Genomic DNA, 25911 nt, shown 5'->3' on the forward strand with positions numbered 1-25911 from the left:
CTGCATTGAAGATGAGAGGAGTCACAAAATTATTATCATACAGAGTGACCACAGCAGTTTTTGTGCCAAAACTGGCCCTAACCCCAGATTGAAATGCATCTAGAAAATTAGTTTCCTTCAAGAGCTCCTAGATATGGTCCACGACCACCTGCTCAAGAACCTTGCCCAATAAAGTTTCTGTGATTCAGTTCTGTTAGTCTATGAACCTCTGCTCCAAGGAAGGAGAGTCTGTTCCACTGTCAAACAACTCTTCCTTGTCAGAAAGCTCTTACTGATGTTTAAACAGAATCTCATCTCTTCTGACTTGAATCCATTGGTTCAGGTCCTAAAAGGGCAAGGTTCCTGAGCACAAGTGGACCCTGACAGATCCAAGCACGTTTGTCCACATCCTTGAGCCTTACTAACTGAAACTCATCCAACACAACCAGACCAGAAAGTGCTCTGGACACTCTTTGATATTCATCTGCTGTACCAGCAGTCAAGATCCCAGTGGATTCAAGCGATTTTATCCTCAAACTGCTTTGCATATAAGTCATAGCGGTTCTGCCGCTTCCTTCTGGCTAGACTCTTAAGAAGTCTTGCACTACCAAAAGCTGACAGAATATGCCGAATTAGATGGTTTATCAGAAAAGATAAAGAATAAATCAAAACAGGAATTTGTTTCTAAATGGGAGGTTTTTAAAGAATATCTGAAAAATAAATATAGTAGTTTAAATTCGAGGAACTTCAGTAATAGTTGCTAGGTAGATAGAATAAATTAGATTTATTGAGAATAAGTTTAATTATGAAAATGTGCATTGGCAATAAGTAATATGAATTTGAAATATGGAATAGACGGGAAGTTGGGTCTTTAGTGTTAAGACCAATAGATGTTTTATTGTTTGCCAAGAAAATTATGTGTCTATGGTTATTTTTGTAATTTGTGTGTAATTTTGTATTTGTGTTTCTTTGTGTGTGTGTTTTTGTTGTTGTATAAATAAATATTTTTTAAAAAAAAAAGAAGAAGTCTTGCACTACCTGGAGAAGCTCTGCCAGTTGGCACAATGAGGATTCAATTCACTCCCACTAGGCAGGCATGGTGATGATGCCTCACCAGCGTTCGATTGTTTCCTCACTCTAAGCTCTGGAGTACACCAGGGAGCCAAGGAGGTTCCATGAAACAGGAGAGGGCACTATGGGGCAATCATGTCAACGGCCTGAACAATTCAGATGTTCCAGAGGTCAGACAAGGTTTCAACAGCAGTGCAAGTCATATCAGCTGGAAAAACCCCAGAGCTATCTGGAATCTCATTGGATCCATCAGCCTCTGAGGGTGGACCATCCTCATGGGTCCCCCACCTCTGTAGAGGGGGAAATGTGCTGAAAGCCTAAATCTCAACATGAAGTGATCTGATCATGACAAGGGACTGATGTCAATATCCCCCACTTTCAGACCACCCTCTTCCTTCCCAGTTGAGAAAACAAGATCCAGAGTGTGGTCTGACATATGCGTTGGGCCAGTGACATGTTGAGACAGCTCCACTGTTGTCATGGCAGCCATGAGTCACCCCAGAGTCAGTCACCTCAATATGGATGTTAAAGCCTCCCAAAGCCAGCAGTCTGGGAGTCCTCAACACCGCTTCTGAGACCAGTTCTGCCAGCTCAAGCAGGGAGACCGTTGGGCAGGGAGGTGGGTGGTAAACCAGCAGAATCTCTAATCTGATGCAATTGCCCATTGCTAGGGACGCACACTCTGGATCACTTCCCAACTGGACAAAGAAATGGAATTTCTACAGACCACAGCAACTCCGACCCACCTCTGCCCTGATGCTGCACCGACTTTCTTGTGTGAGTTTCTTGTGGCTGATTAGCTGCTCTCTCTGGGCAAAGGTCAGAGGGGGCAGGGCTTCTGTTGAGGTAGGTGATTAGCTGTGGGAGGAGCTTATCAGAGCTTTAGGGCAGCAGCTGAAGAAGGAACAAAAAGGGTTTTCTTGTGTGAGTTTCTTGTGGCTGATTAGCTGCTCTCTCTGGGCAAAGGTCAGAGGGGGCAGGGCTTCTGTTGAGGTAGGTGATTAGCTGTGGGAGGAGCTTATTAGAGTTTTAGGGCAGCGGCGCGCGCCTAGCGGCGCGCGCAGTTTGATCCATATTTTAGATTTAGGGGAGCTAGTCTCAAACATTTGTTGGGGGAGACCTAGGTTTTTTGGGGGGGATTTATTTGTCCTGTCTCCACACTTTTTATGATAGAGGACCACTGTAGTCACCCCCAACGACACGTTCTCAAGATGGAGGGTGAGGGAACAGCTGCAGTCGCCTGTGGTTCCTGCGCAATGTTTGCCATCTTGCCAAAGGTTGCAGGCAGCTTTACCTGCAGCAATTGCATGTTGATTGCCCTCTTAAAAGACAAAGTCCAGCAACTGGAGGAACGTGTAGCTACGCTCCAAAGAATTAGAGACCTGGAACTCTTCTTGGAAGCAACAGAGCACACCGTTTCCACCAAGGAAGAGACAGGGGACTCCCCTGAGAAGGTGGCTAGTTCACCAACACAGGAGCCAGATATATGGAGAAACGTGACTCAAAGAAGTAGGAGGCCCAGGGTTCGCTCTGATTGTTTAGAAATACGCAATCGCTTTGAGGTCCTTTCCCCTACCATGGAAGACGAAGAGCAGACTCCATTTGAGGATCTCTCCCTCATTACAGTCGATCAGGTATATGAAGATGAGCAGCAAAGGCAGTCCTCAGGGAATGTCCAGGCGACCTTGGAACGGACAGCTCACAGAAGAACCCCGACCAGACCTAAGAGGAGGCGTGTGGTGGTGATAGGGGATTCCCTACTGAGGGGAACAGAAGCAGTGATCTGTGGGCCTGACAAGATGTCTCGGGAAGTGTGCTGTCTCCCCGGGGCTAAGATCCAAGATGTAACTGAACGACTGCAAAGAATCATAAAACCCACTGACAAATACCCCTTCCTCTTGGTTCATGTGGGAACCAATGACACTGCAAGCAATAGCCTCCAGAAGATCAAAAGAGATTACGAGGCTCTGGGCAGGAAATTGAAGCAATTAAATGCACAGATTGTCATCTCATCTGTCCTCCCAGTTGAACGACGTGGCCCAGGGAGAGAGGGAAAAATAGTGGAAGTGAACAACTGGCTTCGCAAATGGTGCAAACAGGAACGGTTTGGATTCTTAGATCACGGACTGCAGTTTCTTGAAGATGGACTTCTGGCAAGCGATGGGCTGCACCTCACAACGGTTGGGAGGAATGTTTTTGCAAAAAATCTCAGAAACCTCATCAGGAGGGCTTTAAACTGACTAATGTGGGGGAGGGAGACAGTGCTCCTGAAGGTAGGAGTCTATCAATTGATGAAGATGATCATCCAAATGTCATAGACCGAATGGAGCAAAGAGCATGCAGACCTAGCGGTGGGAGGAGAAAATCCTTAAATAAGAGACACGGGGGAATGATTAATGGACTTCAATGTCTGTACACTAATGCGCAAAGCATGGGAAATAAACAAGATGAGCTTGAGCTCCTGGTACAGCAAACTAAATATGACATAATAGGAATCACTGAAACCTGGTGGGATAAATCCCACGATTGGAATGTAATAATGGAGGGATACAATCTATTTCAAAGAAACAGACCAGACAAGAAAGGAGGAGGAGTGGCGTTATATGTCAGGGATGTGTATACCTGTGAAGAGATCCAAGATTTAGAACCTCAAAGCCAAAGTGAGAGCATTTGGGTGAAAATTAAGGGAGAGAAGAATAACAGTGACCTCATTGTGGGAGTTTACTATAGATCCCCAAGCCAAACGGAGGACATAGATGATGCCTTCCTGGAACAGATGGCCAAGCATGCAAAAGGAAGGGAGATAGTAGTAATGGGGGACTTCAATTACCCGGATATTTGTTGGATGTCAAACTCAGCCAAGAGCATAAGGTCAAACAGATTCCTCACTGCCCTTGCAGACAACTTCATTGTCCAGAAAGTGGGAGAAGCAACAAGAGGAACAGCCATTTTAGATCTGGTCCTAACCAATGTTGATGACCTGGTTAGTGGGGTAGAAGTGGAAGGATCATTAGGCGCGAGTGATCATGCTCTTCTGAAGTTTACTATACAGCGGAAAGGAGCAGCCAAGCATACTAGGACTCAATTTCTCGACTTTAAGAAAGCCGACTTCATAAAGCTTAGGGAAGTGCTGGGTGAGATCCCATGGACAGTAATACTAAAAGGAAAGGGAGTTCAAGATGGCTGGGAGTTTGTTAAGAGGGAGATAGTAAAAGCACAACTTCAGGCAATACCAATGAGACGGAAACATGGAAGGTGCCTAAAGAAGCCAGGGTGGCTATCTAAAGAACTTTTAACTGAGTTAAGATTAAAAAAGGATGTGTACAAAAAATGGAAAAGGGGGGAAACCACCAAAGAGGAATTCAAACAAATAGCCAGCACGTGTAGACACAAAGTCAGAAAAGCTAAAGCACAAAATGAACTCAGGCTTGCTAGAGAGGTTAAAAGCAACAAAAAAGGCTTTTATGGGTATGTTCGTAGCAAAAGGAAGAACAAAGAAACCGTGGGGTCACTCAGAGGAGAAGATGGTGAAATGCAAACAGGGGACACAGAAAGGGCTGAACTCCTCAATGCTTTCTTTGCCTCAGTCTTCTCCGATAAAGAAAACAATGCCCGACCTGAAGAATTTGGAGCAAATGATTCAGCAGAGGAAACACAACCCAGAATAACTAAGGAGATAGTACAAGAATACTTGGCTAGTCTAGATGTATTCAAGTCTCCAGGGCCAGATGAACTGCATCCAAGAGTATTAAAAGAACTGGCAGATGTGATTTCAGAACCACTGGCAGTCATCTTTGAGAATTCCTGGAGAACAGGCGAAGTCCCCGCAGACTGGAGGAGGGCAAATGTTGTCCCTATTTTCAAAAAGGGGAAAAGAGAGGACCCAAATAATTACCGCCCAGTCAGTCTGACATCAATACCAGGGAAGATTCTGGAGCAGATCATTAAGCAAACAGTCTGTGAGCACCTAGAAAGGAATGCTGTGATCACCAATAGTCAGCATGGATTTCTGAAAAATAAGTCATGTCAGACTAACCTGATCTCGTTTTTTGACAGAATTACAAGCCTGGTAGATGAAGGGAACACAGTGGATGTAGTCTACCTTGATTTCAGCAAGGCATTTGACAAGGTGCCCCATGATATTCTTGTAAAGAAGCTGGTAAAATGCGGTCTTGACTATGCTACCACTCAGTGGATTTGTAACTGGCTGACTGACCGAACCCAAAGGGTGCTCATCAATGGTTCCTCTTCATCCTGGAGAAGAGTGACTAGTGGGGTGCCACAGGGTTCTGTCTTGGGCCCGGTCTTATTCAACATCTTTATCAACGACTTGGATGATGGACTCAAGGGCATCCTGATCAAATTTGCAGATGACACCAAACTGGGAGGGGTGACTAACACCCCAGAGGACAGGATCACACTTCAAAACGACCTTGACAGATTAGAGAACTGGGCCAAAACAAACAAGATGAATTTTAACAGGGAGAAATGTAAAGTATTGCACTTGGGCAAAAAAAATGAGAGGCACAAATACAAGATGGGGGACACCTGGCTTGAGAGCAGTACATGTGAAAAGGATCTAGGAGTCTTGGTTGACCACAAACTTGACATGAGCCAACAATGTGACGCGGCAGCTAAAAAAGCCAATGCAATTCTGGGCCTCATCAATAGGAGTATAGCATCTAGATCAAGGGAAGTAATAGTGCCACTGTATTCTGCTCTGGTCAGACCTCACCTGGAGTACTGTGTCCAGTTCTGGGCACCACAGTTCAAGAAGGACACTGACAAACTCGAACATGTCCAGAGGAGGGCAACCAAAATGGTCAAAGGCCTGGAAACGATGCCTTATGAGGAACGGCTAAGGGAGCTGGGCATGTTTAGCCTGGAGAAGAGGAGGTTACGGGGTGATATGATAGCCATGTACAAATATATAAAAGGATGTCACATAGAGGAGGGAGAAAGGCTGTTTTCTGCTGCTCCAGAGAAGCGGACACGGAGCAATGGATCCAAACTACAAGAAAGAAGATTCCACCTAAACATTAGGAAGAACTTCCTGACAGTAAGAGCTGTTCGACAGTGGAATTTGCTGCCAAGGAGTGTGGTGGAGTCTCCTTCTTTGGAGGTCTTTAAGCAGAGGCTTGACAACCATATGTCAGGAGTGCTCTGATGGTGTTTCCTGCTTGGCAGGGGGTTGGACTCGATGGCCCCTGTGGTCTCTTCCAACTCTATGATTCTATGATTCTATGATTCTATGATTCTATGAGTACCGAGGTGGGCACAGCTGGGTGAGACCAACTCCACCCTGCGCACCCACCCAGGTCTCAGTGATACAGACCAGTTTGGCCCCCACATTCATAATCGGATCATGGATGAGGGAGGCTTTACTCAGAACCAACCTGGCATGCAACAGCCACAGACTCAAGGGCTGGCTGATAGACAACCACAATACCCCAGGTTGGAGGAAGGGCTAGCATATGGCACAGTCACTAATTGTTTTTGCCATATTGCCATATGCCCCTTCCCTGGTTTGTGCTTCCATACCTCTCCTTGTCGAGAACCACTGAAATTAGGGTGGCCCCTGCTCTCCCTAGCTCCTCTCTCCCAGGTACATCCTACGTCCCTTCATTTAAAAACAACAAAACCCCAAAATTTTAAAGCACACACGTTAAAAGCAGTTAAAAACAATTCAAAACACTTTAAACAGGGCAATAAAAACAGCAGCAGAACCTGCCAGGCCAGGTGAGAAAGGCCTGTAAAGCAGGAAACAGGTCCTCCAGGACTCAAAAAAGCTGCATCCCCCTCTGTTCTCTTTCCCAGTTTCACAGCCAGTCACATCTGAATACATGAACGCCAAGAAACCATAATAGAACAGCTGACTTGGTAAATGTCTAAACTGCTGCACCAACATCTAAGTGGCACCGAAACTTAAAATTGCTAGGTCAATTACTGAAAACAAATTAGAACCACATGGTGTTAATTAGGTATTACTTAATGCAAAACAGATTCATTATAGAGTACTTAAATGGTTCTATTTGTTCTATTTCTTTTTTGCTTTTTCAACTATATGCATTATGGAAGAGGTGGTAAATCTTAAGAATATGGAGCATCATCATCAAAGTTCTGTAACAGAGCTGGACAAAAAAAACCTGGCATCATCTGTCTGTGGTAGCAAAACTAGAACTATTTATGGGTGGCGCCAGACAGAAAAGTGTTCCAGATTAACTAATCCAGAACGAATAATGCCCCGTTTCAATTTTAACCATGACTACCTCAAATTTTTAACTCCCAAATTTTATGCAGGTCTACTCAGACAAAAGTCCCACTAGATATGATGGGGTTATTGTCAAGTACAGATTTATTCATTTTCAGTACTGTAGACCAATATAGCTGCTGTTCTGGAAAGCAAGTGAAAGCAACTCCCTTCTGACTTTACTGTATGCACACAAACTGGAGGGGTAAGAAAGGGAAAAGCAGAAATGGGAAGAGAGAAATTCTAACAGGAAGGCAGAATTGGGCAGCTTCAGAAAGCAGCAGGGGTTGCATAAAGTGTGGCTGGGATTGTAACTTGCACATCTGTCCATCTGTGAACAGTGCAACAGAGTGTTCTTTTGCAGAATTTCTTGTAAGCATTAATAGTTGAATGAGGTGGAGCTCTTGGATTCATCGTTTTTTGTTCTATTTTTTGTCCAAGGAATTCCGCAGCTGCAACTAATCTGTCATGTTATTCCTATTTGCTCTCAATTTTTAAAACTGGTAACCTGTCATAAGAAATATAAATGAGTGATACGTAAGAGGGGAATAAAAAATCCTGTTGAAGAGCTCTCTTAAATTTTTTAAAAAAATCTTTGGCACAGTTTTTAGGATGTTCTTCATCTGTTAACTAAAGACAGTTGTAATGTGGCAGTAGAAAAAAACAAAAGTACTGTAGTGGAGAACAGCTATAAAAAGAAAGACTGGAAAGAATGCAAACTGGGATGCCTTGGTGTGAAAGTGCTGAACTGATTATTGTGCCCAGGCAAAAGAACATTAATGACTTGTGGAATACTCTTATCTTTCGTTCTGCAAAACAAGTGCATTGACACATAAACTTGGATCCCAAGAAGGACTCATGGAACAGGGTTGGTAGAAAGGAACTTATATGGCCCCTAAAATAAGGGGACCCTCTGTGGTGGGGTGACCTGCGGCAGATGAACTGTTCAAAATTGGGCTCAGGCAGCATCCATGAGCAAAGTCTCACTAATGGATGACAACAGTAATAATGTTCTTTCCATTTTTTATATCCAGTGCATAAGATGCTCAGCTGTAACAGAATGCTGTTTATTAAGATACTTCATGGCTATTGAACTTCATGGGTATTGATCGATCTTCTGAAACGTATTACAGACATTTACATTTTTTTAAAAAGCACTCTCACTGTAGGCCCTCTATAATTTTATCACCAACATTGGGTGTCAAATCCTGGAACATTTATACTAGCAGAGAAGAGGACCACCAGGCCAGGAATTCTACTCAGTCCTCGTTACTGTTGCAAAGGGAACGTGTTCAGTGGAGAAGCTGCAATGATCCATCTTGCCTCACCGACATATCTTTGAAGCAGACACAGGGAACAAAGTGATGTGGATGGGAATGGATCAGCCCCTCTAGACGAGTAATTATTTCATAGTCGGGAAGAGCAATGGTGGCAATATTGAGACCCAGCATTCGGGAGACGACTTCTCTGAAGTCCGCCAGCTGTAAAAAGAAAAGGGGGGGGGGGGAGAGATTAAATTATATCTCATGTCTCCTCCTCCCATACCAATCTGTCCATACCATAAGCATCTGAAGATCTTCTTAAATTCTCACGCCATTTATGTTAAGGTGGGTGGTGGGAAGGCAGAGAGCCTTTGGGGCGAGGCACCCTGCCAAGGAATGCAGGGAGTGTTCCTGGTGTCTGTTGTTATTTTGGGGCCAGAGGAAGATGGTTTTGCTTGTTTGCTGCCCTTTTAAGATGCTTGGGGTTTTATACCAATTTAAGTTTGAATGTTTTATGCTGCTGTTTTATTGCTATTGCTATTGCTATTGCTTTGTTTGTCTGAAAAGGCTTTTGTTTTCAATATTAATCCTAACAAAAAATAACACATTGCATAACGAAAATGTAAATGAACGCAAATGAATATAACCAAGATCATATTACAAAATTATAAGAATGTAAATAAATTCTATGCATTATATATTGTCCTCAGCCTTATAATTGCAAAACGTAATAGGTAAGTGCTGGACAAAGTTCTATAAATTTAGTTGTTTGTTGTCTTTTTTCTCTTATATAACATGTAAAATTGATTACTATTATTATGTTCCAAATCCTCTCAAGCCAAGCTAAAAATGATGATGCTTTCCACACTTTGTCTTTGGTCATTTTTAAAATGATTTAAATCTATTTCCAGGTCTAACTCTGGGACTGTATCTTGTAGATAATTCAGTAACAATATTTTTGAGTAATTTAATAACAAATATCCATTCTTTTCTAAAATAATGATTTTGAATGGTAAACCAACATGTCTGAATTACTGGACAGTGTGTGTGTATACAATTTGCACATTGACCATTACATCTCCAGCACTTGTCGCCACAGTATATCCTAGAAAGTGCCACAGGGTTCTATCCTAGGCCCATTGTTGTTCAACGTCTTTATAAATGCCTTGGGTGAAGGAATTGAGCAGAGGTTCATCAAATTTACACATGACACCAAGCTGGAAAGGTAACTAAAGTTGCAGAAGACAGAATTGGGATTCAAGATGACCTTAACAAATTGGAGAACTGGGCCAAAACTATCAAAACCAATTTTAACAGGGACAAATATAAGCTTCTGCACTTAGGCAGGAATAACCAGCTGCATAATTCTATGATTCTATCCTGAGAACATGCAATATCTCTGCAACAAGAGTGCTACTATAAAGAAGTTGTTCTCTTCCTGTGGCTTTATGCTGAGCTCCAAATTGTTTTGTTCTGTCTGTGCTAGGAGAAAGGTTTTATATTGCCATTTTTGTTGGGGGGTTGTTTTCGTTATTATATTTTGCATTTCTAATGTTGTATAATGCTTACTTTTGCAGAGAATTTTATAGATGGGTAGCCATAGAAATTTTAATGAAAACAATGATTATTGTCATAAAAAAGAGAGCTTACAATAATTTATAAAATGCATAGAATGTAAACTATGAAACAGAAAATAATTGCCTTTCTACTATAAAATCACACCAAGAAATGAACTCAAGGTCACTAAAAAGCTTTTCATGTCCTTTAAAAAAAACACCAAAGTGGGGTGTTAAAATCTGGCAGGGACTCTTTGCAAGGATGGGGAATCTTTTCTCTGTTGGTGGTTGTACTCCTTTGGGTGAGAGTATTTATTGGAAGATGCTTCATGCGGATGGTGAATGAAAGCCAGAAGTGGATGGAGACAGAGCCAATGGCATTTAGCAATGTACTTGAGTATCACTGTCCAATGTGGTTTGCCAGACTTGGAGGCTACAGCAATGGCCCTTGACTTTCCACCCTCGCCCTACCTTTGCTGTCTCTCTGTCTCTCTCTCTCTCTCTGGATGGGACATGTGTGTGTGGATGGGTGGTGTATATGCATGTCTGTCTGTTGGGTGTGATGCAGTGGCTCTCTTTCTTTGTTACATAATACTGAATAAAGATTATAAATTAAAATAAATTATAATGAGGCATTATTGACCTGACTTTCACATACAGTGATACCTCTGGTTAAGAACTTAATGCATTCTGGAGGTCCGTTCTTAACCTGAAACTGTTCTTAACCTGAGGTACCACTTTAGCTAATGGGGCCCCCCCGCTGCTGCCGCTGCGTGATTTCTGTTCTCATCCTGAAGCAAAGTTCTTAACCCGAGGTACTATTTCTGGGTTAGCGGAGTCTGTAACCTGAAGCAAATGTAACCCAAGGTACCACTGTACATGTTGAATTTATGGGCTTGGTCTATGCCACTTCATGCATGTAGGTACTCACATAAAACAATACAAAGTTGGAGAGGGACTTGTAAAACCCATCTAGTCTAAGTGCCTAAATGATGCAGGAAACCCAGAACTAGAGTATACCCAACAGGTGGCTGTCTAGCCTCTGCCTGAAGATGTCCAGTGTGGGAGAGCTCACCTCAGCAGAAATGCACATCTCCACAGAAAAAAAATAATAATGTGGAAATCTAGCATGACTCAGTAAGGCTATATCCTTGACCTCTAGCTTTCTGTGCAGAAAGGATTTTTTTTTTTTTGTATGAAAGAACAGTCAGTTATATGAGTCCTTGGATTTTATCTGAAATGATAAAACCCAGCTTCAAGGTTTACCACCTCCACAAAAAGTATTGAGTAGTCAGAAAGAAAGAAGGATGCATCGATAAATATTCAGCTTAGGTTTCCTTTCCTGCTCAGTTCCAGGAAAAAAGCTGGAAGCGATTTTCTTCTGCAAAATATCCAACTTGAAAATTCAATAACTTTTAGTCAAAGCAGTTGAGGAGGAATCTGAAGTTCTGTTTATTTTATACTGCAACCACACGTTAAATATTACACACTTCATTGCATGACTTGAATCAATGTCAAAATATATTCAGATCTTTGTGGTTCATTGTGTCCAAAAAGGTCTTTTTCCAAATGCTTACAATTGTTTGTGCTCTTTAATCTGGTGTTATTAGAATAGGTGGCATTTGATGCAACAGATTGCATTATCCTTGTTTTGAGAATAAAGACAAGCTGTCAGAAATCTGCCCAAGAGCAGTGCTATTATCAAATGAAGTGCTTTCTATAAATCAACTACTTTTATTCATGGAAAAGGGCAACTACTTCTATGAGTGCTGTGCTATACTGTGTGAGCAGTTTAATCTCAAAGCTTTTGTATAAAATGCAGAAGCCACTCTGGCTATGAAGGTGTAAGGAAGGTCTGTCCAATATTTTGTGGGCCCTGGGAAGAGGCTTCTTCAGAGCAAAACAAAAGAGGCTACCCTGGAACCCCTTCAATTATCATTGGACTCCAACTCCCATCAGCACCACCCAATGTGGCCAATGGTCAGGACTGAAGGGAGCTGTAGTCCAACAAGCTGTGGAGAGCTTGGAGGGAAGAAAGGTGAGGTGCTTACATCTACTCTGAGGCCATTTGAGGTGGAATGATTGTGAGAGAGCAACATTAGCTGGGGAAATAAATAGCTCCGGCTGAAGAACAGGAAGAAGTGAATGCTTATTTGTTTCACATGGAACCAACACAGCCAGTACACTGATCACTATGATGCCTGATTGCCAACTAGTCCCCTGAGAGGTCTATTGAAAAATCCTTTTTACACGTAAACCCCTAAAGAGTAGTCAGTGCTTTTATATTTGTAGCCAGTGCCATCAGTATAATTACCAATATACTGACTCAATGAAGTTTGGAAGTAGGATAGCAATTATGTATTTTATATACAGAAGCCTTTAAGACATTATACAGCATCCACCCCACAAATTTGTGATTTCCACAGCTCAGGGGGCTTTTGAGTGTGAGAATTCGTGTAAAAAGAGTTGGACTGGCAAATTCTTTTTGGCACTGGCTACCTTAACGGACTTGAACTGGACCTAACGGTCAGGGGTCCCTTTACCTTTACCTTGAAATGTAGTGATGTATTGAAGTGAGAGCTGGTCACCGAAGAATTGATGCTTTTGAATTATAGTGCTGGAGGAGACTCTTGAGAATCCCATGGACTGCAAGAACCTATCCATACTTAAGGAAATCAGCCCTGAGTGCTCACTGGAAAGGATAGATCCTGAAGCTGAGACTCCAATACTTTGGCCACCTCATGAGAAGAGTAGACTCCCTGGAAAAGACCCTGATGTTGGGAAAGATGGAGGGCACGAGGAGAAGGGGATGACAGAGGACGAGATGGTTGGACAGTGTTCACGAAGCTACCAACATGAGTTTGACCAAACTGCGGGAGGTGGTGGAAGACAGGAGTGCCTGACCATGGGGTCACGAAGAGTCGGACACGACTAAACAACTAAACAACAACAACAACAACAACCTTGAAATGGCATAAATAATACACTAGTAAAAAAAGAAGTCTTCTTTCACTTATGGAGTTTAACTTTTTGTAAACTAAAGAGTATTTTTTAAACTCACACCAACAAAAAGGAATATGACATTTAAAGCACACACCCAAAATTGCTTCAGATACCAAGTTGCTAAATGCCAAGAGCTGCTTATCAGTCATATTGTTACATACCTGTTTCTCTCTTTTCATCACTGCCTGTAGAGTAGATTTAAGTGTTCCCAGTTCACTGGTAACAGATTCCAGTCTGCTTTTGGCCTTCTCTTTATCTTCCTTTGCTTCACGCTCTACATCATGCAACTCTGATTTGACAGAGGTCAGCTGCTTCTCAGCCTTTGCCTTCATCTTTTCCAGTTTCTCTTGGGACTTGCTTAGATCTTCTATGGTTCTGTCCTGCTCCAGTGTCCTGATCTGTGAACAAATTCCAGAGTTGCCTCAGGAGGGGTGTAAACAGTAGGCTATCTAGCGCAAGGGGGTATAAAGCTAAACTACATAAGATGTGAGAGATCCCTGCTGAGATCTCTTGAGGTTTACATTTTTTATGTAAAAGCAGCCAGTTTTGATTGCTGGGGTGCAGAGGACGGTGTGGTTAACCTTCTGCATGCCCTCGTGCTGTTTTATTGATCTAAATCCTGCTACCCCAGATGGCTATTTGCCTTGTTGAATAAGACATTGTATATCTCTCCCCCCCCCCCCCCCGGAATAAATTGCAGCTTTGGCTGGGTGGGGGTGGTTCGATTAGAAAATGGTGTGAAGGGAAAGTTAAACTCCACTCCCCTTAATGTGGGGCTGAAAATGCATGCTTTGGAGTAATCAGATCTGGAGAGGGGGAGAAGCCAGCAATTAATCCGGGGAATTTTTACACAGGGTGTGTGCTCTACCGCCAAGGCCCTTGCCTACATTTACCCAGAAACAAGTGGTGCTGAGTAGACTTGCATAGGCTTGTGTTATTAGCTACTAAGATATTAAGCAGAAGTCCAAGATTCTGAAGAACACACATTTCTCAGCATTTCTAAATTGCTCTATTTTGCCCAGTACTCAGCATGAGCTGAACAGTTTTGGATAGACATATGTAAAATTTAAACTATCCACTGGCATTTGTACACCTTTTGAGCATGGCTTAAAAGAGATAGGTATCATATTCCCCCACCTTCAGTTCGTTGGTGTCAGCCAGTTTAGCTTTCAGGTCTGTATTTGTTTCTCTTGCTAAGGCAAGTTCATTCTGTAATCTGTCCACCTTTTTTTGTAGTTTTCTGACCATCAGGTTGGCATCATCTCTTTCCACAGCCAGGGCTGTGCGCACTTGCTTCTCTTCTTCTAGCTGTGCTATCTTCTGACGCAAAAGTTTCATGTGTAGCTCTTTGCTGTCAAGCTGCTCTTTCTGAGTTCTCAACTACATTGAAAAGTTAAAAAGCAGTGAACACACATACACACGCCATAAAATCACACTTCACCGTGAAATGTAATGGTGAATATTTATTTATTTGCCGCCCGCAGAAAACATGAATGTTAACATTTTTTGCAAATGTTAGTGGGATCTTTGAAGGGCAGATCAGGAGGTGGACACTGACTTGGGGGCAGTGGAGATTTGGGTGACTGAGTGGAATGTGTTACTGTTTTAGGATGTTGTCTGAGGGTTTGCGTCTTTCTGTTCTTCTCGGGAGGCGGAGATTGCTTTTAAAACTAAGCTGCATTTAGGCAGCAAATCACTCAACAGAATGGCTGTTGTATGGTTGAGAAATGGGGCCACTAAAGCAATTGGGAATGACACTATGTAGTGATGAAGAATTCTTACCTGGACACTACAAAAGAGATGACTGACCCCATAGACTACTCATAGAGGAAACCATATTTTTTCTCAAACATGGTCCTAGTAATGATGTTCCCACTACCCCGGAATCTCTAAGAACTGTAACCTCCTATCCCAAATTTCTCTCTTTTGCTTCTGCTCAAAGGTCTGTCAAAAGTGATGGGGAGGATTTTGCCAAAAAGCTCAAGGCAGCATACATGGTTGCCACTCTTCCCCATTTTTATACTCACAACAAATCTCTCTGATACTGATCTGACACTAACTGCTAGAGTGACTACCCCATGCGGGTCTAAATAATCAGGCGCTGCACTTTATTATGTTTTGAAAGGTGGTATTCTCAAATCTTGCTCCACTTTCCCTACCTTTCTTTGTAGATTGCGAGCCAGGATCTTATTCTCAGTTAACGTGTCTCCTTCCAGTTTGATCAATTGGTCTGCACGAGCCAATACTGCATCCAACCTCATATCAAATCCAATATCCGCTGCCATTCTGTCAAGATTCATCTTTTCAGAAAGTTGATCCAGAAATTTAAGATACTTCAGAGAGTGGGAAGAAATGCAGAAATAAATGAAAAGAGGGAGCAAAAGTACATTCAAAAAGGAAAAGTGCTTTCTTTTTCCCTAGTAGGTGCTTTGATAATGTAATTATTTCTAAACATAACTGGTGGAATTCAGGCAAGGTTCGTGTGCACAAAACAGGGTCTGCTTGGGTATAGGAAGACTTTATATCAAGACAGACTATTGGTCTATCTAGCTCAGCAGTTCTGAGCTGGCAGCAGTTCTCCAGGGTTTCACCTGGGGGATGTTCCCAGTCCTATTTGGAGATGTTCGGCATTGAACCAGGGACCTTCTGCATGGAAAGCAGATGTCGTGCCACTGAGCTACAGTTCTTCCATATCTTCCCACTGGGCCAGGCAGCAAAAGGCCCTGAACCACTCAGATAGGCTATGCTGGATGACATCATGGACATGCAATGGTGGTGGAGAAAAACTGCTTCTTTCCCATCTTCACACCACAGGGTAGGTTCAATAATGTTTCTTACATTTCATTGGACTTGCCATAATTGGCATTTTAAGCTAGTTAGCAGTCACATAAACATAGCCACTTTTCTTTAATAAGTGTGCCGGATGATCTAGCACTAACTTCCCCTGAATTCCATATTGATTTTTATCAGCATGCCTTCCCCCAAACACTCAGACACCAGGGTCATATTACTTCAGCAAACATCCTGTTGAATGACCCATTCCCTCCCAGAGCCACAGTCACAGAATCATCTAGCAGGTGGAAAAAAATGTTGGATTTTGACCAAGCTGTCACTCCCGATTCATATGAGAAAATGACCTCCTGCAGACAGTTCTCTCTCAACACCAGGAAAGTCATTTAAAAAGCAACATGTCCTAAATATGTGTTTCTCACAGTAGGTGGTTTTGAAACTGGGGCCAAGGTTAGCTGGAAGGAGGCTGCATAACATGACCTATAAAGCAAATTAGCTAAGAGGCAATATGTGCAGGAAAGATCAGTTCTGCAAAGAAAAAGAAAAGGAAAGAAAGAACAGCTTGCAGGGATACATATTAGATTAAGCTACCGTATCAGAATTATTAAACACAGAAGTTGAATTTATTTTCCCGTTATTCCCATTTATGCTATCACACCAATCATGTATATAGCACATTTTTAATGTGTGCAAATCAGAAAGCAAACAACAAGGGCTGTTCAGAATAATGCTGGTCATTGGTGTGTACCAAAAGCAACCCCCCTCCAAATAAATGTAAGTCTTTTAAGGCACTACAAAGCTCTTTTGTGTATTTGCTGTAACAGACTACTATGACTAGGGAGCCAAATTAACCAAGATGGGAAACTGCATCATCTTGCAGATCCTAAGAAATGCACTGGATTTCTTTTCAAGCTTTGCTCCTAAAATTAGCTTAGGTAGTTTGTCAGTAACGCTTCAATCTCATATTAAATATATTGTTTCATTTTCCCATTTCCCAATTTCTGGGCAGTTCCTGGAGAGCTTTACATAGTCAGTTTCCTTTAGAGTAGGAATGGGGAACCTCTCCAGATGCTCCACAGCCAGCATCACCAGCGGTGAGGGATGGTGAACGTTGTGGTCCAGCAACATCTGGAGGGCCACAGGTTCCCCATCCCTAATTTAGAGGCCCAACTCCTTAAGATTCTTGGTTTAGTAATGTGTACAACTTTTACATTACTAGGATACTGCAGGTTGTAGGTACGGAAACAGTCATGCAGCAAGCAGTGCTAATCTAAACTCCCAAGCACCCCATGAAGCGTCAGCCACTTTTCTCAGCTAGCTTTGAAACTCAAAACTAACTCCTTTTTCTCTGGGCAAATGTAAAAGTTATCCTTTGGGGTTCCTGGCAGTACTCTGCAACTACAGTATAATACAGTCGAAGAACCTTGAGCAGCAGTGGTCAGTTACATGAGTTATTCTGATGACTGGAAATGGTCAAGCTTACTGAAAGAATTACTCATTCATCAGAAGATGTTTATAATAATATGATCGAACCAGCATATTGGAACATGAATTCTGTTGCATTTGGGGCTCTCTCTCTAGCTACCCTTGTGCACATACTATGAATAGAAGCTATTACTTTTTGTTTCTCGAGCTTCAAAGCATCTCGTATCACGTCCCCAGATACCAGCTCCGCTTCCAGACACATCAATTGATCGCGAAGTGTCTCAGATTTGTTTTCTGCTTTTCTGGTCCTCTGCAAAACTTCCTGGTGTGATACAGCCTGAGTCTCCAGTGCCTCAGTCAGTTTAGCTATTTGGCTTTCAAGCTGGGATACCATCTAAGGGGGGCAGGAGGAGAAAGCAAACTAAAGTCAGAGGCTGAGCTTGAAACTAAACTGTGGTGCAAGAGAGGCATTGCCAAACTTTCAGAAATAGATTACACAACAAATAAGCATATGACAACTAGCATTTTAACACTGTATTTGAATAAATAACAAATAACTATTTCAAGCCTGAGATTGTTTGCCAACCAGCTCTTAATTATGTATTTGATTACTTGATTGTAATACAGGTAGATGACATCTTATATTACCAGTCAACCATCACTGAACCATCACTGGAATTTGCAGTCCATGTGAGGCTTATAGATCAGGCTTCCTCAGACTTGGCCCTCCAGATGTTTTTGGCCTACAACTCCCATGATCCCTAGCTAGCAGGCCCAGTGGTCAGGGATGGGAATTGTAGTCTCAAAACATCTGGAGGGCCGATTTTGAGGAAGTCTGTTATAGATTGTGCCAGGCTGATTCAGTGTGCCAAGAACGTACAAAACTTAACTAATGGGGAGCTGTCTACATGGACTTCTCCAAGTCAGAAGTCCTTCTCAGAAACAAAAGGCTGGGTGGGATGGGGGATGAGAGACAGATAGAAGAGTAACAGGCTTTGGACCACAGTTTGTGGCAGGCAAGCTGGACAATGAACTAGGTTTCAAGTTGGACAGATAGACCACATACCAATAAAATATGACAGGCTGTGGTGTGAGAAGCCAGTAAGACCATGCTCTGGCAAAATACCCAGGAACAAGGGTGGGATCTATTAAATTGTAGAACTTGAAAGCAGCTGAGGCATGAGGCAAGCAATAGATTGACTTTTGGAATGAACTACTTAATATATTTTTAAAACATATTTGACATTAAAACAGGAATGCTTTTAAGACATGCATTTTACGCCGACTTAAAACAAAAAACCTAAAACCAGGGTAGCCAAAGCCAAAAAAACAGACTGAACCCTATTATGCAAGCCTGTATAAATGATTAAAATGTGTTTTAACTGTTAACTTTACAAATCTTCCATTAGACTCTTATAATTAAGAGTATTAGATTCCATTCACCACATTAATAAGATGCTTTAAATTTAATTGTACTTCTCTGTAGTGGCTTAGGTATTTATTTGTACAGTTTTAGCTCCATTCTCAAAATATTGTTAAATTGTGTTCCTGATTAGCAGATGTAAACCTCGTGTTTGCAAGCTGGCCTGATTTTGCAAGCATTTATGTGCACAACTTTTCCACTGCCCGCTTCAGCACTTAAAGATTGCAACATTTCAAATACAAACGAGTTGTGTTACCCGAGACTGAGGCACACAGGGTAAAGGTTGTATATAAATGCTATGAAACGCAAACAGCAACAAAGAGATGCAAACAAGTGAGCCGCACAATTGAAAACATCAAGCCAAGCAATAATAAGGCACAAACCAAGCCAGCTGTTCCTAATGGAAAGATGGAAAAACCTGGCAATCCACCACCCAACCAGGGAATGTGGGTCGTCCCCCTCCCTCTTTAGGGCCATTATGTAAAGAGATAGGGCAATGGAGGAATCTCCTTCAAATAACAGCCTAAACAAGGGCACAAAGTAAATGACAAAAGTCTTTTAGCAAATTTAGTCAAAGCAATTAAAAATTAATGCTGCAACTTTTTAGTTTTGGTCAACAGGACAGTAGGAAAAAAGTCATATGCCAGCTTCCTGTGAGACTTAGTGAAGGCCAGAGATCAGGCAGGGTAAGATCCTTGCAGCTTCCCATTGGCTCTCTGACTGTAGCCTAATGTAGGAAAATGGATTTGGTTATTGAATTTTTTTGGTGAGGAATGATGAAAGAATCGAAGCTTTGAGGCTCATCTAAACAAAGTGACAGCAGCAGTGGGGTGTTATTTGTTCTCTACTTCCAGCACAATAATACAACCCGCCCAGGGTGCAGGCATTATGAGATACCACAAGAAGATTATTATATCATTTTAACCTTCTCAAAAATATAGGACCACAAGTTTCCAAAGCTTCCACATGCTAGATGACTTTACCACCATCCTACACTAGCTATTTTAAAATGTGGGCCTCAAAGCCTCACTTCTACCACCTCACCTGTCTCAATGAGTTGTTGGAATATAGGCAAAAATTTTATATAACTTATTTAACAGCAAACCCTAGAATTTCTGTGGGTTTAAAAATATATATTGTTTGAGCCTTGCACCTAAACACTACATGCTAGATTTGATTTTACACTCTTTTTCTTTTTTCTTTTTTTTTTTGAAGAGGCCAGCAGATGATCGATCAAGTATAAGTGTATCTGCACTCCAGCCAAAAAACCTGATAGCACTTCCCTTGGAAAAACAAGTTTGGAGTATGCTCAAGTCTTTTCTGACACTGTTATCTCAGTTCCTGACCTTCAAATAGGAACTCTCCAGAGGCTGAAGTGCACTCTTCCTTATTGACAGACATCATTCTGGGGCCGTGTAAGCAGGGCAAATCTGTACTATGTGCTTGTCTAAGGCTAACTTTTCTTCAGTAAATCCACTCAGTACTTTTCCATCTTTGCTTTCACTGAGAGTGGCCATTTCTATATGGACAAGTATGCACCCTACTTTCTGTGGTAGCCCCAAATGTTTCTGCCAAGCCCACTTGTACAGCATTTCATGAGCCATGGCTCAGAATCCTTCTGGAAAACCAAACCCCACAATCTCATCTCCATTCCAAACAAAAGGGTGCTCTAACTTCCCAGCCACCTGCTACCACAAGTCCCAAAGTTTTATCTCTTTTATCAAAGCTATTCTTGCCATGAGGATATCACTGAAATTCTAAAAGATCTTTCCACTCAAGGGTAACATTTATAAGCTATTACTACATGGAGAGTTATCCCCACCTCACCAGCAGCCTCCAAGACATGGAGTAGGAATAGCACCACCACTGGAAGAGTAACATGCTCTACTCCAATCATCATCGCTCCTGCCTCAAGGGGTTCATTCACCTGCTCATTTTCCAATTTAAAATATAAAGGGTTCTTGAACTTTCTAGCCCCAGGACCCACTTGAGACAGTTGAAAGTACTAAGGCCCACCAGTCACACAATGATGGCAGGTGGAGGTAGAGGGGTACGATGGAGCAGCCTGTTCAAGCCAGCCAACCTTCAAGACACCTAGGTACTTCAGCTAATTTGCCAGATTCCTCAGTGAACTCCCCACTGGTGCTTTTCACAATCAACTTACCACTGGCACTTTTCTTGGCCATGCAGTGGTAACCTCCACCTAAGACTAACACAATGTATAAGGCTACTCAGAAACTTCAGTTAGTATAAAGCAAGGGTGTGGGCTGCAGGGCCTCCCCGTACAGCTTGCACCTCCCTCTGCAGTGTCAACAGAAGTGGTTTTCAAGCCACAGAGAGAGAGAATGAATTGATGGATGTGTGTGCATGTATTAGGGTTGTGGTAGATGTGGACGACACCAATTTTTGGCTCCTGGCCACTGTGGACATGCAGTGTCCAACAGATATCCCAATATACAGCACCCCTGAAGAGTCGAAAAGCTTCTCCACCCTTAGTGCAAAAACATGGAAGCTAAATTGTTTCCTGGATTAACTGAATAAAACACCAGTCACAACTAGTGCTGATACTGTTATTTTAACTCAATGCATTTTCAACTGGAAACCACTCTGAAAGTCTTACAATAAGCAAATATTCACTTTGGGTGCTGCACCACATGATATACTACTCAGATGTAAGTTTCATTAATTTCAGTGACTCTTTCTCTCAAGTAAGTGGGTATACACTGCAGTGCAAGGCTGAAATCAATGCGATTTACTTCTGAGTAGGATTCTGCTGTGACAGCTATAAAGATTAATTAATATGGAGACCCATAATAAATTAAAAAATAAGTCACAGGAGGAGCAAAAGTTGATAAAATTCAATATTGCTGTTATTACTTGATTTGTGATTTCACTCTGAGATCTCCCACTAGCAATAAATTGAAAGGAAAGGAAATTATACCATCAATATACACAGTTCTGCTCAGTCACTGAGTTCCAGTTCAGCGAAATTTTAACAATGAAAAGCAGCCTTGCACAATATACAGATGGACAGGCCTCCCAAAAGTGAAACTGATCATTTTTATTCCTAATAACTCACCTGACAGACTTAAAATTTTGCCCATAATTTGCCTGTTTCATTTTAAAATGCCGCACATGAAGTCTTCAAAGACAGGGAAGAGTGGGCTCTGGAAGTTTTGTCAACAGTTATGGAACCAATTCTTATCAGTAATGAACGGGAATTTAAGAGACCATACAAAAAGATAATGATGAAAAAAGAGAATGATTGAGTATTGTGGTGGGATATGCTGTTGCAACTTGAAATCTGACAGGGTTCATATATTCTGCAAAAGCCTTGTGATCTGGCAAAGCTCTGAACATCTAATGCTGTAATTCATGCATGCACATACTTTCATCATGAGTTTACATATCAAAATTCTCATGCAACAGAAAAGCCACAGGGCATAAATAATTTTATGTGCATAGATTGTTTTCCACCAGAGGACTTTTCTTCATTCTACTACTACTATTTTTGAAGGCAGCCTCCATCCATGCCACTACTATGAGTGCCTGTTTGCAGCTATGCCTCTCCCTAGTTAGATTGTTCGTATTTAGATCACTTCCCCTGCAATGGAAAAGAGGAAGGCTCTCTATTGTCAGGGAAAGTAGGCTCTGCGCCATACACCCAGGCTGGCCAAATATGCTCAGGCTGGCCAAATTGAAATGTTTAGGGCAGCAGCACTACTGCCAAAAAATGCATTCTCTGTGGACCTGTGGTCAGGGAAAGGATTGGATCAGCTTTGATTTAATTGGACATGTTTCTGCTATGGGGCTCTGGGATTGTCTGCAAAGTACCCATGCTTACTTTCCGGGATGATGAGGCAGATGCTGTGGTGCTTAAACTCCAAAGCTGAAAGGCTTAGATTTGTTTGTTTCTTGTTGTTTTGCAAAGGTTCTATGCAGAACAAGGCAGCTAACATGTGCAAGGTTTCAATTCACACAGAAAATAAGCTACAGAAAATAAAGCTTCTCAAGCAGTCACAATAGACATCCACATACTGTTTTTTTGCTCTCCTCCATGCGGACCATTTCTCGATTTTTTTCTACAATGTCCTCCTCAGATCGACTGGCTGTAATGCAGCTGCTTCCAAGCAGGGTGGTGATTTGCTCTTTAAATGCATCGTGCAGACGCTTTTCAGCCCTGACCTCTTCCATGCTTGCTTTCAGGTTCTCTTCTTTCTCATGGCAACATTTCTTTAGGTGGCTCACTTCTTCCTGTGAGACTTCCCAAGCCCTTTGACTTGCAGCCAGTCTCTCTTGGAGGGTTCTGATCTCCCTCTCGAGGTTCTGCTTAGCTGCCGTGGTGCTGCTCAGATCCTAAATAAAAGCCACAGCAATCATATTGTAGCCCCAATATCCCTTTTCTATATTAATGCACAAGGTTTGCAGATTCTGCATTCAGGGTAATCAACATGAAGTTTAGGGGCCATGTCCACTGCTCACCATACTTTCCCCTTTGAACATCCATGATAAGACAATAAAGCACAGCACAAGCTAGGAGAAGGGAATATTTGGGGATGTGGACCTGGGCTTGCTTGTCCTACTCTATGCCATTCATAGAAGTCTAGATTACATAACAAGAAGAAGAAGAAGAAGAAGAAGAAGAAGAAGAAGAAGAAGAAGATATTTATTTATTTCCTAAAATGATGTAGTCCCACCTATAAATCACTAGATGACACCTACTTTTAATACCTTTAAAATTCTTACATACTTATGAGGATTCTCTGCCCCATCACAAACTCTCCATATCAGCTCAGAATGGCCTTCTGTGCACAGATGATGCTTTGGAGAGGCACTGTTGCAGTAGAGAGTCTAAAATTTAAGCAAGCGCCTGCGCACGCACACACACAAAGTGCTTGGTTCTCATTCATACAATGTGCTTCCAAAACTCACTGCCTCAGAGAAAAAATACTGGCAAAGCAAAATTTTGGTGATATTTAATGAAACGCTGTGGGAGTTTGGCAATAAAAACATTAGATGCTTGTGGACACAGAAACAAACTGTTTAAATTAGACGCAATATATAAAAACAGCAATGGCTATTAATCCTACAAGTTTAATGCACCTTCTGATTAACAACTGGGAATAGGAAATACTTTTATTCTATGCAAAATGCAAGAATTAGGCAACCAGCTGAGTGCATGTTGAAAGGTTGTTCTGTTTTTTTTTATGACTTATCTGGTTCTGGATGCCAAATGGGAAGTGGAATGCTAGATTTGAAGGGTCAAGTTTATTTCCCTAATTATCCCAACTCTAAGAATAGATTCTTTATAAGAAGAATGAGAAGTGTTAAGTGCATACTTGTCACCACTCAAACCTACTCTAATTGGAGACGTCACATTCAACAAAATCTGCCTTTGTATATTTTGGCATCCTTCCATTTAATTTAATTTTCCTGCTACTTTTCTTAAAAGATCTTGGTGGGGAGGAATCTAATCCAGCGCCAAGAATTAAATTACTGATATTACAGAAAATTGAGGAAACAATTTCAGATTGCAATATTATTTCAACAAATGCACTCTTTCCTCATCGCAGGTGCAGCACAACATCGTTTAGAAACAAAGAGAAACAAATGGACAGATTCTTCCAACCACTCCTGTGAGTAACAGAAAACGTATGTTGCTATTCATATGCAAGGCCCAGAAAGCAGCCACGTCCCTCACACATGTTGGTGCATGTGGGGCACAGAGACTTTTTCCTATTTCTAAAGCTCATACAGAAAAGAAAGTTAGAATCTGTGGTGCACTCTTTCGTATTGGGGCAATGAAGGACAAAATTAAGGTCAAATTGCAATGATATTGGTTGGGATACAGCTTAATTTGAAATCTCTAAAGAAAAGAGGACGCAGGTGGCGCTGTGGGTTAAAGCCTCAGCACCTAGGACTTGCCGATCGAAAGGTCGGCGGTTCGAATCCCCGCGGCGGGGTGCGCTCCCGTTGCTCGGTCCCAGCGCCTGCCAACCTAGCAGTTCGAAAGCACCCTCGGGTGCAAGTAGATAAATAGGGACCGCTTACTAGCGGGAAGGTAAACGGCGTTTCCGTGTGCTGCGCTGGCTCGCCAGATGCAGCTTGTCACGCTGGCCACGTGACCTGTGTCTGCGGACAGCGCTGGCTCCCGGCCTATAGAGTGAGATGAGCGCACAACCCTAGAGTCTGGCAAGACTGGCCCGTACGGGCAGGGGTACCTTTACCTTTACCTTAAAGAAAAACAAAATGATTACAAGCAGCCACCCTGCATTTAATGAGAGAGAAACAAACATTCCAGATTACATTTGTTTCATTCTTTGATGAAGAACTGCAGACAGTTCTTGGCACTGTAATTCAAAGAGTGTACCAGAGAGGAAAGAATTCAAAGAGAAGAACGGCTGATAAGAAGCCTGAAAGAAACATCATCTGAGGAAGGACTGAAGGAGCTTGGTGTGTCTATCCTAGAGAAAAGCAAGATTTTCAAGCATTTTGTAAAAGATGCAAGAAAGGAAGCAACAAAAAACTGTTTCTCAGAACCACGGAGGTGGGGAGGTTTAAGAGGGGACGACAAGCAAAAGCAATGACAGGAAAACTGATTTAGATCAAACAATTAGGAAACGTTTCCCAACTATAGAAGAAAGTTAACAGAAAGCTGTGGCATTTTGTGGTTTTCAGGGAGACTAGAGAGGCAGACATCCATTCCAGGAGAAAGAATCAAAATGGGGAACCCAGAGTCCCTTCTGCATTTTGTGGGTAGGGTCCAACGGCTTCCATCCACTGCAGAATGTGTCAGTGCAATCAGGCAAAGAGGAATTTTTCAGTTATTCCCTCCTCTCTACAGACCCGTGCCCCTAGCAGATGTAGGGGAGGCACAGGGGGCTTCAGAGGAAACAACAATTTGCCAAAAATTGCCTCCCGCCCCTGTTCTGCTGATGAATTCCTTCTATTTTCTGCTGGATACAACCTTATGGTTTTTGAGCATTATGGATATTAGCTCTGAAAACCTAAGCATAGGTTTTCAGAGCTAATATCCATAATGCTCAAAAAGGCAAGGAAAGCGGAGATATCCTAGCATCCATGTTTACTGCATGCAGTGATATACATACTGGCAAGAAAGTATACATGCTACTTTACAGGAAAGCACCTTAC

At 42.2% G+C, this 25911-nt stretch overlaps 1 protein-coding gene across 14 annotated transcripts in view; it reads right to left on the minus strand.

The window, feature by feature from the left end:
• Window positions 1–8346: 8346 nt before the first annotated feature.
• Window positions 8347–25911, minus strand: part of DCPH1 (damage control phosphatase 1) — a 60557-nt gene continuing 42992 nt past the window's right edge. For 11 of the 14 annotated variants that reach the window (XM_028723681.2, XM_028723670.2, XM_028723678.2 and 8 more), the window contains 6 exons: window positions 22798–23115; window positions 17530–17730; window positions 15281–15454; window positions 14259–14501; window positions 13283–13519; window positions 8347–8781 (listed from right to left, as the gene is read on the minus strand). In XM_028723681.2, the coding sequence (XP_028579514.2) occupies window positions 8593–8781; window positions 13283–13519; window positions 14259–14501; window positions 15281–15454; window positions 17530–17730; window positions 22798–23115 (1362 nt within the window). In that variant the 3' untranslated portion in view covers window positions 8347–8592. The remainder of the gene's footprint in view (window positions 8782–13282; window positions 13520–14258; window positions 14502–15280; window positions 15455–17529; window positions 17731–22797; window positions 23116–25911) is intronic. The other 3 variants (XM_028723672.2, XM_028723676.2, XM_028723674.2) reach the window with 3 other exon arrangements.

The sequence above is a fragment of the Podarcis muralis genome, chromosome 3 (assembly GCF_964188315.1).
Source record: "Podarcis muralis chromosome 3, rPodMur119.hap1.1, whole genome shotgun sequence".
Taxonomy (NCBI): Eukaryota; Metazoa; Chordata; class Lepidosauria; order Squamata; family Lacertidae; genus Podarcis; species Podarcis muralis.